Raw genomic sequence first — 15,996 nt, 5'->3', positions numbered from 1 at the left:
GCAACGGCCGCCGCTCCCCCAGGGCGGGAGGGCGGGGCGACGCTGCGCCTGCGCACTGCCGCGTGCCCGCGGCGGGAAAGCCGCCGGGTCGCCATAGCCGCCGCTCCGCCCGCCCGCCCGGCACCTGGCGTCGCGGTCTTCCCCCTTCCTACGGGCAAAGCGGAGCGTGCAGCCGTTAAACCCCCCACAGGCGGCCTTCGCAGGGGGTAGGCGCAGCGCTCTGGGCCTGGCGCCCACCGAGCACCCCGCCTCCCGAAAAACGCCCCCTCCGAGGAGCTGACGCTCGCGGTAAACCAGGGGTCAGTGCCCGCTCTCCGCCCGCCCTGTGCCCAGGTGAAAGCTCCTGAAGGAGGCTGTGAAAATACCCCGGTGCTCGCGTAGTGATAAACCCGGCAAGACAAATGAGGGAAGGCAGAGGTTTTTACCCCGGAGGAAGGTCCGAGCGGGGTGCAGCGCATCGGGCAGGCTGGTGCAGGAGCAGGGAAAAAACCAAATGCTCTCGTTAGGAGAGTGCTGTTGGTCCTGTGCCAGATATCCCTGGGAAAGCAGCATGGGAAATGTAATTAAAAACTCATACTATATATTAAAACAATAATTAAGGGTGGTTGGTTTTTGGGTTTTTTTTTTGACAGCCTTAATTGAAAGTTTCATAACAATGAGCGGTTAATGTTGTAAGTTTCACACTTTTTTTGCACAGCTCTTGCGTGTGATTTTCAAATTATTTTAACAGTTGCTATCTGACTTCACGCTGATGCTTGCTTAGTGAGAATGACCCATGGCTTACCAGGATTACACAGCACACTGCCAGAGTTTATCCAGGCACTTCTAGCTCTCCTCTCCAAGACGCCTCGCTCAATCAAAGGTACAGAGCGTTTCTGGCTGTGCCTACTTGAGCAGGCAGCGCAATGTGACGGGAGCAAACCTGAAGAGTGAGAGATGTTTTGGAGGATTTACTTTGGGGTAACGCTGGTCTGGTCCCATGAGTGGGCTGCACATCCATTAGCAGAGTGGGTGTGCTTCTGGGATGCATCCCACGGCTTCCCTGCATCCAAAAAGAGTCAAGAGTCAAGCCAGGATTGTTGCGTGGGGATCCCTTACTGCTTCTTAGCAGGGAAAGCCAGCGGTGGAGCCTGACCGAGCCGGGAGCTGAGGCTTGGGTAGCTCGCCCTCCCCGCTGACCCTGAGGAGGCGAGCAGGGCCAGGCCTCCTTCCCAGGCCAGGGGAGCGCCCAGCAAAGCCAGTGCCCATGCAGAAAACGGGCTGGGCTCATACGCTCTCCCTAAACAGCACCTGCCAATGCTGCCATCCAGCACAGACCGACCCCGCGTCTGGCCCCGCAGGGCCATTCTTGTGTCTTCACGTTCTGCAGTGTGAGCCAAACGACAGTAAGGAGAAACTAGAAACTGCTTTGTAAAAGTGAATTCCTCATCTGAAATAAAGTGTTAAGGCAGGTGCACCCTGAGTCCCATCGAGAGCATGGGGAGGGGATAGGATGCTCTGGCTCCCAGTCCTGCCTGCCTCACGGCTTAGCCCACAGCAGCTAACAGTTCCAATTGCAAGGAAAGAGTGGTTTGGGTTTTTTTTCCTTTTTTTTCCCCCCCTCTGCCATCCCAGCCTGGAATCTACTTAATGTCAGTCAAATTCTTGCACATAGTCCAGAGGCTCAGCTACCAAACCTTGTTTACACGCAAAAAGCAGTTTTCCAAAGGCCGGAGAAGCCCAGGTCTGGGCTTGTTTTTCCTCCGGGATGACAGAAAGCTTCCCCTTGCTCTAAAGAGCACCTCTTAGTGCCTTCAAATTTCCACCTCCAACACACGGCAACGGTGAAGGTTCTCAGAGAAAAAGGCGGCCAGCTGTGTTCGCTGTTTTGGCTTTTTTAACGCGGGCAGCGCCGCGGGGCCGCTCCGCCTGCCCAGGAGCGGCTGCCGGGACGCGGCCCCACCTGCAGCGGTGCGCGGGGATGCCGCGGCGTTTTGGATACCTGCAAACCCCAAATGCCCCAACTCGCCTGGGGTTCGGAAGTGCGCGGTGAAGCCCACCATAAAAAGGAAAAAAAAATTCAAGAAAAGATTATTTTTCCCCTCACAAAACCCGCGTTTCTTTCCCCCCGCCCCGCACGCCCGAGACGTAAATGCGCGCCGGTGACAGGCGCGCCCTGGCCGCGCACGGGGCCCTGCGGCACCCTGGCGGCTGGGCCCAGCCCCGCCGGGCGCGGCGCCGATGCCCGCCCGTGGGCCGGGGAGCCCGCCGTGCCGTGCCGTGCCGTGCCGTGCCGTGCCGCGCCGCGCCCGGCGGCGGGGCGGGGAAGGGCCGGGCCGGGCCGGGCCGGGCCGGGCGCGCGCTGCCTCCCGCCGCCGCCGCCGCTCACTTCCTGGTTCCTGCCGGCGGCCGCCCCACCTCCTCGCCGAGCCAGCGTAAGGGGCGGCGGCGGGGGAGGGAGCCCGGAGCCGCGGGGGGTGGGGGTGACCGTGCCGCTGCCGCCCGCGGGCTCCCCGGTGCGGCGGGGCGGATGGGGCGCGGCGCTGCGTGGGCGCTGCGTGGCGGCGTGCGCTCGCGCGCGCGGCGCGGGGGCGGCGGGGCGGGCGCCGGACCCGCGGCGGCGGCGGCGGCGGACTGTGGGGTAGGTGGTGCGACTGACAGCGCGGGGGGCGGGAGCGGGGCCGCCGCCGCTCGCCTGAGGGGAGCGGCGGGGCCACCCCGCCGGCGGGACCACCCCACCAGCGGGGCTGAGGCGGGGGCCGTGCCCGCCGCCTGCGCCGCGCCACCAACCGCCCCCCCCCCCCCCCCCCCCCCCGGCCCTGCCGGTGCGGCCGGCGCCCGCTCCCCGCCCGGCCCCTTTGCGGTGCGGCCGGCTCGAGGGCCGCTCGGTGCCCCGCTTCCCTCCGCCGGCGCCGCGGGCAGGGGCTGGGCGTGCAGGGCGGCGGGTCGCGTCCCGCAGCGGCGCCTGGCGGAGCCGTTGGCGCCGGTGGGAAGCGGGAGGTGGGGTCCCGCTCGCCCCTCGCCTCCCTCTGCTCCGCCGGCCTCCAGCGCCGGTCCTTGCACACTGCGAGGCTAAACACGTCAAGTAATACCGGGCTGGATGCGTGATTTAGGTCTGCTCCGGGGGCCGCGCAGAGCAGCGTAACGTCCCCTCGGCAGGAAATTTAAAATCGGAGCCTCCAGCCATTTCGTCGGGGTCCTGGGATGCGTTACCGGATTGCAGTGCTGAAACGGGGTCCTGTCATCCGTTAACGAGTTGCAGCGATGAAAGGTGTCCGTCGGCGAGCGGCTGGACAGCGGAGCGGACCCTCCGGCTGCAGAGGCGGCCGGCGTTGGGCTGCGGCTCTCCCACCGGACCGTAGGGCAGTTGCGACTTCGGCATCGGGAGCGATCTGTGCTGAAACCATGGCGCTGTACTGTGCCGGGTTTAGTTGAAAGGGATGGTGAGTTACCCGTTAATACAAGTAATCTGGACTGGTTTTGAGCACCAGCCTCCAAGTATTACTGGAGCACTTCTGAAAAGTAATTTTTAGGAAGAAGCGAGCACTCACGATGGCTCATTAGAAAACAGTCTTCAACAGAATATAGGCACAGGGGAGGAGGCAGCAGACTGGTCTCCGATGCGCGCTCCCGCTGCCTGCATGCCAGTGAGGGATGCTGGGCGGACAGCAGAGTTCATTTAGTTTTCTCTCCTTTGATCCTGATTCAGAAAAGATAAACTGTGTTTTTCAGCCTGTGAGAGAGAGATTGTGTGCCAGGCTCCCAACACAGTGAAGGTGCGCGACGTCAGATCTGTAGGAAAGGAGCCCAAATTCGGATGGTTGTTCTGATACAACAGAATCGCAGAGAAGGGGGTGGCGGGGTGCAGTGAGTGACTGCCTCCCATGCCTGGTGGTGTAGTGAGCAGGGCTTTAGTGAGTACCATGTTTTTCTTCGTTTAGTGAAAGCAACGGATAAGTCTTTTGTGTAGTGTTGCAGGCATTTCAGTGATAAGAGTCGTTATAAGGGGAGCCACATGTTAATTCATGTGTCTTTGAAAATGCAGCCCCATGTGCAAAAAAGATCTGGTCCTTCAAACACTACAACTCTGTCAGCGTAGCTCTTAGTGCTGTCTCACTGACGCAATAGCATTTGTCATACCAACGGGAGCTGCTTGTGGTAGTACGTTGGGTTTGACTGAATGCTCGCTGAGATTTAGAAGGTGTGACCAGAAGCTCCGTGCGGTTATAGGTTAATAAAAGGACAAATGTAAGGTCTGCCTAAAAGCTAAATTATTTGTTGCATCATTTAACACCTCCTGGGTATTTTTGCATATGTTTCTGCTTCCTTCTTAGTTTTAATTTTAAGTCTTGTACTTATAGACAGGGTGTGTATTTCTATTTGAAATTGCTTGTTTAGTAGTAGACAAAAATGTCAAAATGTAATTTAATGCAGCTATTGGGAGCAGGTTGCAAGAAGATCAATGCTTAATTCCTCAGCAGATGCTGGTCTGCTGTGCCCAAGTAGTTATGTGTCTTTTCTGGGCAGTTTCTTTGTGTCAGCAAAGGGGAACAACTGATGGGTCTGACAGTATGCACGTAACGTGGGCAATGTTAGCTCAGCTTTGGGGAATCTCTTTTTCTTACCTAATAGGAATTTACTTTTCTTGATAGATGAGTTGCTGTGCGTCTCAAACGGAATAGGAGCTAGCAGTGTTGCGTAGTCAATGCAGCTTAAACCCATGTGTTGCATTATTTCAGAGAAACTTGCTCATCCAGCCATGAAGCTTGCTTGTGCAGACGTTTCCCGTACACCTATAATGGGACATCTCTCCTGTAGAGGAGACTACGGGGTAGGTAGTGGGCACCGACACTGGTGTCAGTCTGAAAATAGCTTGGCTGTAGCTCAGCCAGTCTCTGCAGATGTTAATTGCCTGAGCTTATGGTTTTCTCTGGTCCCTCTGCAATGTAGACATGACCTTTTTCTTAGGGCGGTGTTCTGGGATATAGGTTTTCTGCCTTCCTGAGAGAAGACAGCAGGTAATGTAAAATATGACAAGATAGAAAAGCTTGTTGTCAGTTTTTATTTTCCCTGTCCTGTGCTTAGCTCGTTGAAGCAAACGAGATATGAATGATAGTACCCAGAACATCATATTTGACTTGTGCATGTAACTAATCTGAAACGTAAGGTTGCGTTAGCGAAAACGAGAAGTTAAAGGTTTCTTAATCAGAGCTGCATATTTCCTGGGTTGTGCAGACAATAAGAAAAAAAAGATAGCCTGTAACTTGACTGGAACTGCAGTGCAGCAAGTCTGCCAGTAACACTTTACACATCGTCCTTTTGAGAGGGAGTCCAGAAGAGCGAGCCAGCTTGCCTCTGCAGGCTGTGGGTGCCAAAGGCCTCCTCATACAGCAGTAGCTCCCAGCTGGTGAGGTGCAAGGTGCAGCTAGGTACTGGCTCTCGCTCCCCAGGAGCACCGGCAGGCTAACTCCTTTCACCGGCTTCTGGCTATGCCCCCAGGGTGAGGGGTGCTTGGGAGTGCTTCTGGAGACTGGAGAGAGATTTATTGAGGTTTATAGCCCCACATCTCTTCACCCCACCAGATTACAAGGTGACCATACAGAACTGGTGCTGTTACAGGAGAAGGAGTAGAAGTGCAAGGAGGAAGGAAGAAAAAAAAAAAAAAAAGGCAGAGGATAGGGATAGGAAAGTAAGGAAGTAAGAAGGAAGGCAACAGCAGCAGGGTTCAGCTAGAAAGATGTTGGGAATTGCTGTTCCAGGAGCTGTAATAGCAAGTAAAACAAGGACACAGAAAACTCAGTGTTAACACCCTTGGACAAGAGAGGAATGTTGAATGGGAGGAAATGCAAGGCCCTTGTTGATGTTTTTGCTGCTGGCCTGGTGGTGGATGGTGTATTTGTGAAGTTCAGCTGTGAGTTTTGCAATAATGCAGAACTGACAGGGGTGACCAATCTTAAATGTGGTGCAGCATGCAAAAGTTAAAACAAATGGGCTCAAGTTGAAACAATAAGAGTGAATAAAGGTAGTGTGAAGTACTATGCTATTTAAAAAAAAAACAAAACCAAAAAACATTTACAGTCCTAGTGGGAAGGCAGTAGTACTATACTACAGATAGAGAGATCAGAGGGCTATAGCAGGCGATAAAGCAAGATAGTAATGTGATATATACATCTTTGTTCTTTGCAATGACTACTTGAATCACTGATGTCCAATATAGTATAGAATAGATAAGCAATATACTATGTATTGCAGTCAGTCTGGTCTCCAACTCTCACTGTTTCAAAGGATAACAGAATTAATGCTTACACACAAATTGTATTTTTGATGCAGGCAGGGATCACTTGTGCTTGCTAATGCAACAGTGAGCAAAACAGGAAATACTTAGTTTGCCAGCTCAGAAGTTCTTTACTACATTTCAAAAGCTTTAACACACAGCAACTTTGAACCTGCAGGTTTTTCCAGTTCTCTGAAGTAGCAGCATAAATTTCTTCTAGGCTAGCTCTTAGCATCACAGAGGTGGATCGTGACAATCATCCTTTTCACTTCACGCCTTTTCAGAGTAGAGGTGATAATTTTTTTGTCCCTGTTTTATTAATGTGCTAGTTTAATTTATGCCCTGTGTCTTTCTATATTTGGTTTAGATACCTGCTTAGGTGTAGTATTTAGATTTCAAATCTAAATGCCTTACAGCCTTCCTACCTGTATCTTCCCTACCCCTATATGGTAGCGAAGAAGTGTGGACTACAAGTGAGGGAATAAAATAGAGACTGAGTGACTTGTTAATGCTTGTGAAGGGAGGGCTGTAGCGGAGGCAGGTGAGAACCAAATCTTGGGTTAGACCACCTGAGTGAAAAGGTGTGTCTGATAGTTAAGGTGCCCTTTCTGCCTTGAAAGATAATATTCAGGATATTTTTTTAGACTAGGATGGTTCTACCAGCTTCTTATTATGATTAAAACTTTAAAGCTGCAACTCTTTTCTGCTTCTCTGGAAAATAGGTTCCTTATGCCATGAAAGCAGTGTAGTTTTTAATATAGATGCTAAAAATAATACTAGTTGTATGGACAAACCTTCCCCCTTTAATTTAGGTCTTTCCCTTTTTTTTTTTTTTTTTTTAAAGTTGATACAGAGCAATTTGAGAATTCAGATTCCCTTAATCGAGTGGCTTGCTGTTTTAAGTCCTGAGTCAGCATCAAAATTGCAAAGCTGTCTGGAAGGCCAGGACAGCTTCTCCTGTTTTGTCTCTGCCGTGGGAAAGCATGACACCCCCATTTGTTGTTTTCGGTTTCCCAGTGCAGTCCCTCCTGCAACGTTGCTCTTTCCTTCCGATACTTACTCCAGATAGGTGGCAATGCCACAAAGCTGGTTTGTATTTTTATGTTCAGGATTCATATTTCTCTTTTTACATAGGTTAAGTAGCTCGTGTGTATTTAGTCTATTGGGAAACTGTAAGACTGAAGTGACAGAATTTCTCTGTTGCCCTTGCAGCTCTGATAGGTAAAAGTTTTCCTAAGTTATTTTGTAATAGTTCATAATTAATGACAGTTTTATGAAGTACCTTCCATCTCTGATCAAAAGCTTATTAAGATCACTGACTTTCTGATCAGACCAAGTCAGGTCCAAGTTTGACCTTAGTCTCTACAGCCCTTGTGACTTGTGTCCTGTTCCGAGGTGTTGCCCCAGTTTTGCCGCTCATCCATAGTGGTCCAGTGTTCACGGACCTTGGGCAGTCACTACATTGTCTGTGTCTCCTCTCCTTTGCTCAGGCTAGCAGCTGACAGGCCTTCTAGGTGGGGGTGCCATCACTTCCCAGATAACTCAAACTCTTAGGTCAGTCTTTATTGCATTATAATTTATTTATACAATACATATCCATTAGTTAAACAGAAATGATGTAGACATTAACCAGGAAGCTGTTACCATCTGTCCTGAGAGATTGCATACCATAAACATTAGGATAGGAAAAAACTATGTTTTTAATTGAGAAAACATGGCCATATTTTCCTTACAGTTCTACTAATGGAATTCCTCTGGCACTGTTGAAGTTGCTTCTTGTTTGCACTGATGTAAATGAGCAGAGAACTGCGGGGTTTGTGCCTTATGTGGCTGTGTCTCTTTTGAGCCTGTCAGTCTCAGCCCAATCCAGGCCCTCAGGATGGAGTTTTTAGATCTGACGGGTGTCTTTGCGGTAATTTCCACCTCTCCCCGCTCTCCTAAGGGAGAAGTTCCCGCTACGTATTCATACTCCTGTTCAAATCTATTCTTCAGAAATTCACGACTTCAATTAAATCTTCCCCTCTAATAAGATGCTTCTAATAAAAATAATAAAAGTGTGATTTTAGTGTGATCTATTTTTACTAAGGTCTTGTTCATGCATGGCCTCATCAAAACAATAAATCAATTAAAAATAAATAAATTATGATTCATCAAAATCGTTAATGATGTAAACCGTTTTCTGAAGTGTGACTATAAAGCAGCATTGTAATATAGCCACTTACTCCCTTCATGTATAGAAAAATGTTATAACTGGGTTACTGTCTGGTTTTGTGTGCTCTGTTTCCCCCTTTCCAAGGCAGATAATCCAAGCCTGTGCATTTAGCCTCAGAAAACACAAGTTTGTTTTAAGCTTCGTAACTTTTTAACATTATTTTTAATGGATTTAATATAATTCACATTCTGATTTCCCTATGCCATTTTTCTTCAGTAGGGGAACTGAAACTGTTGAAATCACATTACTTCAGTAGCCAAGGGGTTCAGGGGAATCTGAGATGTTTGTCAGCCTCTTGCTAACAGCAAATGCGTAGCTGGTAATGTAGTACTTAGGCTGAAACTGTACTCCTTAATGTGGCCTGAATTTCCAGAAGAAAAATGAAAAATTATCTGCAGTAGGCATAACGCTGTTACCCAGCTCTTGGGGTGGCTGGAGGAGCGCTAGCAGTACCGACTTTGCCCTATGGCATTTTGATCTGAGTCATCGGGTGTCCCGTCAGTGCAGTGTTAAGCCCCGGGCCTGATCCTTCCCTGTTGCTTTTGCCATTTTAACCCGAGAGGAGTAGTTTTTGACCTGATTGGGGTTGGGTTTGCTTGTTTGTTTTTTTTAACCATGTGTGGAGTCCCAAAAATATTCCAATGGAAGTACAGGTCTCTATAGCAAATTTAAGCCTGCTAATAATAGGCTTGCTTTTTTTAGCTGCCTTTCACAGACCTGTTAGAAATGTCCCATTGGCCCTCCAAGGTTTTGTAAGCCAGGGGTTGGAAACTGCCATGCTGATGGGTATCTGGATGAATCTGCAGGAGACTGCCAAGAATTCTCAGCATAGCTGGGCTGTTTTGTTCCACTCCTGCTGATCAGATAAAGCTTTTTAGGCCTTGCAGAAGCCATTAGGAAAAAAAATATGTGAATACTGATATTTCCTTATGGTCCCTGCTAGAGCTTGCTTTGGCAAGTTTTGACAGGCTTGTTGTTAGATTTGGGCTGTATGGAAGTGTGGCAGGAGTAGCATAGGTAAATGTCCTGTTAGTTAGGAAACACACTTTCTCTCATTTCTGTTGCAATGGAAGATTAAATATGCAGTGTTTTAATCAATGCAGTTTTATGTGCAGAAAAAATGAAATAAACTTCCAAATGAACTCTCCTGCAGTTTCAATCTATCTGTCTGGGGTTGGTTTGTTTTATTTAAAGGGACGTCCTGTCCTGTGGCTTTAGATTGCCTAGTTTAGCTGTCGTGAATATAACATGACTGGTTATATATGTGTGCTTCCTTTTGATGATGATAAAAAGTTAACTTTAGTGTTGTTTGTCAGCTCTCAAAATACCGTCAAGGGACTCTGGTTCTGTGTGTCATAAAAGCTGTTCTGAAGTATCTCTTTAAAGTATTTGAAAACCCAAACTGAAAACCTCAAAAAATGCACATGATCTGCCCTGGTCTCATTCTTTTTTTTGTTGGTGTTTCCCCCCCCCCCCCCCCCCCGCCCCCCTTCAGAATTGTTTTCATGTAATTGGCAGAACTTGAAATTCATTTGGTTCATATGACAAAATGTAACCTCTTCCCAAAGTTTGATGTTAATGGGCTTCAAATAGAGGAAATGGTTGCAATGTACATAGTAATACTGTGGTTTTGCAAGTCATACCCATATGCTTGACTTCACTAGCATGAGTAATTACATGAAAATCAGCTGGGTGACGATGATGGTGGCATTAAGCTTGGTGTAAGTTTTATAACATCAGAACCTCAGGTGGCTTTCAGGTACACGTTGGGTGAAGGACCACATCATTTGTTAGTTCATTCTTAACGCATTCTTTGGTGGTCACAGGCCATTAAAAAAGTAGATTTTTGACATGGTTTATGGCAGGTCAAAAGACAGTTACTTCATTTATATAGGGTGTGATAGCGTATTTTAAGTGTTCAGTGTAGCAGGAAGTGGATTTTGTTTTATTTACACTTCTAATGTGTACATTACATGGGGTTTTTGATTATTCCTGTCAAGCCAAATGCCTTCCAGATAAAAAAGAAGAAAAGGTCTTTGCTCTGACATGTTGTTAAGCTAAATTGATGTATGTGTTGTCATTGTGTCTCACACTTACCTAGTGGCCTCTTTTGTAGCCTGACACCGTGATTAAGTCCTTAAGACCTTTGCCTTCATTTTTTACATATTGTTTTCTCCAGAGCAGGAGGGACTGACATATTCCATCTGTGCATTATAAATTAAGTTCATATGCAGCATGATTCAAGGGCAGGCCAGTTAGGGCGAGTTACTGCTTCCTCCCCCCTACAATCTTTTTTTTTGGGATATTGTTTATATGAAAATACCAGGTTGGACAATATAAACAAAAACAGATGTTTGTGTATGTAAGAACAAGGAATTAAAAAAAGAAAAAACAAACTTCATGTAGAAGAGAAGCTGAGACTCAAAGCTCCTGTAACTTTACTCTAAGTTAATGTACACTAAAACACATATGTATTTCTCAAATAATGAGTGGTATTTATGTACTGATCACTGATTTTTCTTTTTCTTGCCTGATGATGCCTCTAAAGCAAGCATTAAATAACAAAGTTTATTAAATAACAAATTTGTCTTCCAGCCACAAGTCAGAGTTGGAGGCCTGAGCCTCTTAACCGCTTCCTTACTGCACTGCAGAAAAGACTCCCCAGACTTTCAGACTGAGGTCCCTCAAGGCTTCTTTCAGTTTCTCCTCAGACAGCTCCACAGCAATAGCTTTTTTATTTTTTTTCTTTTTTCCAATTTAGCTCAGTGATATTTCTGAGAGAGAGCTGTGGAACTCTTACTGGAGTGAAACCACTTCCTGCGTTTGCAAGAGAGATGAATTTTTATTTGACTGCTGAAGTGTGCTGTGCAGGGCTAAACCCGTAGTTTTAATCACTATGTATTTGTCTAGCTTTCAGTCAGTCTCTACTAATACTGACCTTAATGTGACTTGTCAAACTAATTCCTCTGTTAAACAGGAACTTGCTTTTCCTGTGACCGTTTCATTCCTTTGCTTTGGGAAACAAAACCTCAGGGAGGAGAAAAGAAGGCTCAGAGTCTAGGCAAAAAATCCTGAAAGTCTGTGTTCAGGACCATCCCAGCTTGTTACTGCACCTGATGTGTCAAGTCTAAGACTTTCGTTTGAAAATAGAACACCTAAATTACTGATTTCTTTCTTTTTTTAATGCAATATGATGTTACTGTCAACTTAACATTGTTGCAGGCATGAGTCTTTAATTATGTCAGCTTTATTTTGAGCTGGCAAACCGGCATAACAATGTTAATAAGATTATTAAATAATGCAGTGAAGGTTAACCTGTTTCCTTGGGGGAGGGATTGAGTCTTTAAAATACTTGTCAAGTCTGTGTGAATGTATGAATACATAAGCATCCTTATAGAAATTGTGAAAAACTGGGGAAAAGGTATGGATTTACTAGTAGGTATAGATTTATCTGAACTTAGACCACCAGATTGTTTGGGTAATCACTGTTTCTGAAAATTACATAGCTTGTCTCTGTAAGTATCAGGAGTCATGAGGCTAAATTATAGCTGTGGTTAAAATACAAAGTAATTACAGTGTGGTATGTGCATTTTGTGAATGAGGAGGAGAGTTGTTTTTTTTTTTTTTTCTCACCAAAGCAAATGAGATCCGCAAGTGCTCATTTTTATCTTGATTTTTCTGTTCTGCATGATGTATATATGATTGATATGCTTTACAATTAATCCATGTGACTTTCTTCAGATTCATAAAACATCTTTAACTCTCTCACTTAGCAGCATGCTAAATGCTCAAAGCAGATATATAAGAAAACACCTAATTCTCCTAGTTTATTTAGGAGAATTGCGCTCCTGTCTTTTGCCTCTCACTATGGCAGTAGCAGTTCCACTCACCTCTCTTCCATGTCACTTGTACTAACATGCACAAGCTCATGAATTCTGTGCTTGGATGTAATTAATCATCCTGCTCATTAATAACCTTAATCTTTGGCTGTGAAAGACTAATTCTCCTTTATGAATTTGGTCCTCTTGAAATAACAATGAGAAAGCAAGCTACCATCTCCTTTCCTGTCTAGGTAGGGGCAATAGTGTCTCCATTTAGGTCGGTGTTATGCAAAATAGAGCTTTCCCCTTGTACTTGACAGAACTTCGCCGTAACAGTTTTCAGAGAAGTTTAAGGTCCTAGGAACTTTTGCAATCGCTCACTATCTTTTCTGTAAAATTTATCCATTTTGTCTAGGCAACAGTGTCACTTTTTTAACAATTAAACGCAAAAATAGCTTCAGTATGAACTTTTTTGGCAGAAAACATAATGATTAACATTGTCTCCCTTTCTCTGAATTAAAATGGAAAAATGCACTCTATTTTTTGCTAAGCAGTGAGAATAATCCTTACATGTTGAAATACGAGGAGGTTGAACCCTTCTGTTCAGGTATATGCAGTTCAGTGTATTTGGTAGTAAAATTATTGTATCCATTTTTGTAGAAGGTGGGTCTTTATGTAGAAGGTTTTTTGAACGTTTATAGCATTGTGCAAATACTCTGTTAAGAAGTATCTTTGGAATAAGTTGCTGGGTGTATAAAGAGCCGCTTTCAAAGCATAGCGTTCCGGATGTGCTCTAACGTTGAGTAGTGTCCGTTCACAGTCCAGATTGATTGATCCCCTGCCAAAGTCTTATGAGCACCTTTTTTGTTTTCTCAAATGCCTACGTTTGGTGAGAGTTCGGTGAGAGTTACATTGGGACTACAATAAGCGCCGTGCATACCTAGATTAGTACAGTTCCTGGCTCCAAGGTGGACCTTACAGCTGTGGTTGGGGATGGGCAAGGTGCCTGCAGAGACAGAGAGGACAGGGCAATGGCAGCAAATGTCATGCTAGTGCCCTTATTGCGGTGGAGTGGACTTCGCTAGGAATGCTGAAGGGGAGGTAAAATGAATGCCATTGAGGGATGGAGCAAAGGTGGTGGGAGAAGCATGGCAAAGTAGAAGACTTAAGAGGTATGTAAAGCCAAAGGAGGAGGAGGTGAGAGTGGGAGACAGCTGTTGTTTGGGAAGAGCATCCTCCAGGCAATACTAGAAATGCCTATCAAGGTCTTTGCTTGGGCTGCTTCTTCAGCAGTTCCTGCCACTATAACTTCACAGTGGTTTGTTTTTGCAGTTTTACCCCAAAGCTGTGAGTCAATGGATAAGGAGAAAGGAAACCTCTTCCACTTGCTCAGCTTCCCAGTATGTATAGGAGAGACTTTTCCCTTCCCCAGGTCTGATGCAGCAAAAAGGGATCCTGACAGCTGTGGCAGGTCTTTACTTTTTTCCTGACATAACAGTGTCCAGTTCTTGCTTTGGTTCCTGCTGTGGCAGCTCCTCTTGGTACCGACCTGATCACTGTTCTCTTCATTAAAACACTTGTTGCCTTTCCTCTGTGGGGAGTGGAGGTGGCACACCGGTGGATTTAATGTGTAATTAAGTAAGTCTTAAAAGCATTTAGAGAGTCTTCTGAGCAAGGAGTGTTCTGATAAGCGCAAGAGTCTGATTTCCAAATCCATTATTTCGAGTTTGATTCATTGACCTTTTTTGCTTTTTCAACTCACTTTCTGCAATTTGGAATTTCCCACGTCATCCCCATGCCATTATGTGAACGGAGGTCTACCTGTCTCGCAAAGCAGTGAACGCTGTTTCTGACTCTCTTTCAGATGCAAGTATGGACATAATAGCCTATGATGATTACTCCCGTCCACCGCTTCAGAGATATTGAAAGGAAACCTGAATACCTCCAGCCAGAAAAGTGTGTTCCACCTCCTAGCCGCGCTTCCCTGGGAACAATGTGGTTTATTCGAGATGGCTGTGGTATTGCATGTGCTGTCGTTACCTGGATGCTGGTGTTCTATGCCGACTTTGTAGTCCTTCTTGTCATGCTAGTTCCATCAAGAGATTATGTTTATAGTGTCATCAATGGCACAGTGTTCAACACCTTGGCTTTCCTCGCTTTGGCTTCACATTTTCGTGCTATGCTGACAGATCCAGTAAGTATATCTCTCTCTGTATGTCTCGGAAAGATACAGGCGGTGTTTTTCTTGTCTGCTAGATGTTGGGTAACTCAGTTGCGGAATGAGTGGCAGATTTAAATAACTTTTGTGTGTCAGGCTGCTGAGTGAGGCTGCTGATGTGGTATGCTAATTTCTCATCCCACTCAAGTCAGATGCAAAGTCAAGGACCCAGCTTTCGATTCCCACTGTGTGAGCAGCTCCTCTTTTTGCACTGGGAAGCGGAGTGTTTCTCTCTGATGCTGTTTTCGCCCCAGTGGCAGGTCTCGTGTTTGTAGCTTGTTGTGTCTTGACAAACAGGAAAGCTGGAAAAGCTGGTTTTGGTAGTCTGCCTTGGCAAGTATTGCTTCAGCAGAATGGAGCAGAACGTGTGTTGTTTTGAAAAGCCATGTTACCATGTCTCATATGAGTGATTTAGCTGAGTTTATAGAACCATGCTGAAATAAATACCATGGGAGCATGCTAAGAGCTGACAGTTCTTAGGCAGGCGGGAAGCATCAGAGTTGTAAGACCCCCTTGTATGTCTCCGTAGGACATAGCAGCAGACCAGATCTCTCATAAAGCATTCTTGTGTTTCAGCTAGTGAGAAGATACAGTTTAGTACCGTGATGCTTATTCTGAGTGGCCTGTGATGGTTTATTTTGCTTAATAACCTCGACAGTTTCAGTTCCAAACCCCATCTCCACTAGTCAGTGGAAGGAAAAACGAGCTTACACTCCTCTCGGCCCCTTCCTACTGAGTGTTCTTGTTGCTGTTGGGAATGGCGGTGTGCCTCTGATACTCTAAGTATTCCTTCCAAATGTCGTTTCCTACTTGAAACCTTGTTAGGTGCCATTAAAACTTCAGTGTAATCTTTGTTTCTTAGTTTCCAGCTCTCCCAGAAGCCACAGCACTGCAGAAATGGCTTGTTTTGGGGTAATTTCACAGTTTATGGTAAAGACTGATGGATTGCATGCTACTGCTGCCGGGCAGAACTGTAAGCAGTAGTTGAGGCTCTGAAACTTCTGGTCATTGGACTTGGGAATAGAAGACTGCAGGAATTTGTTATATAGTTTATATCCTAGGGGTTCTTGTTGTTAATTATTGTATGTTGTGTGGCTTTAATGCCTAGGGACCTTCAGGTCGCTGGAATCATTTTGCAGAGTTAGCAGGAACTCTTCTGAAACAAAAGCTGTATTCTGAAGCAGGCTGGGCAAGCAGTGTTGGAGAAGCAGATACAATCTCTATGCAGAGTAATTGGGAAAAGATATGTTAATTCCTAGTGTGTGGTGGGATTCTTGTGTGTGGATGGTGAGAGCCAGTGGGATTTTGTTTTACTTTGTTATGAGGAAATCAGCTAAACAAAATGGAGGAGGGAAGATAAAGTGAGGGGATGCAGCAACATCTGGCAAACAGTGTGAGTGAGGGATGAAGGAAGCTGCTGGGGCATGGAGAACCAGGGGCACATCTAGGATCAGAATGAAACAGAAAGCACCGCTGAGGCAAACAAATAGAA

The 15,996-nt window shown here is 46.4% G+C and overlaps 1 protein-coding gene and 1 long non-coding RNA gene across 7 annotated transcripts in view; one reads left to right on the top strand and one right to left on the bottom strand.

Moving 5' to 3' along the window:
- Positions 1-58: 58 nt before the first annotated feature.
- On the bottom strand, positions 59-2,040 carry LOC309588571. Its single transcript, XR_014227817.1, has 3 exons — positions 785-2,040; positions 426-537; positions 59-148 (listed from the first exon to the last, which is right to left on the bottom strand). It is a non-coding gene; the product is annotated as an uncharacterized lncRNA (long non-coding RNA).
- Positions 2,041-2,349: 309 nt separating this feature from the next.
- The window catches only part of ZDHHC3 (zDHHC palmitoyltransferase 3), a 33,320-nt gene continuing 19,673 nt past the window's right edge, over positions 2,350-15,996 (top strand). For 3 of the 6 annotated variants that reach the window (XM_082314687.1, XM_082314682.1, XM_082314686.1), the window contains exons 1-2: positions 2,933-3,422; positions 14,151-14,480. In XM_082314687.1, coding sequence (XP_082170813.1) covers positions 14,175-14,480 — 306 coding nt within the window. In that variant the 5' untranslated portion in view covers positions 2,933-3,422; positions 14,151-14,174. Of the gene's footprint in view, positions 2,415-2,584; positions 2,621-2,932; positions 3,423-14,150; positions 14,481-15,996 lie in introns of those variants that run through there. The other 3 variants (XM_082314683.1, XM_082314685.1, XM_082314684.1) reach the window with 3 other exon arrangements.

Source organism: Platalea leucorodia (assembly GCF_965183815.1).
Source record: "Platalea leucorodia genome assembly, chromosome: 1".
Taxonomy (NCBI): Eukaryota; Metazoa; Chordata; class Aves; order Pelecaniformes; family Threskiornithidae; genus Platalea; species Platalea leucorodia.
This window is presented reverse-complemented; position numbering and strand designations above follow the sequence as displayed.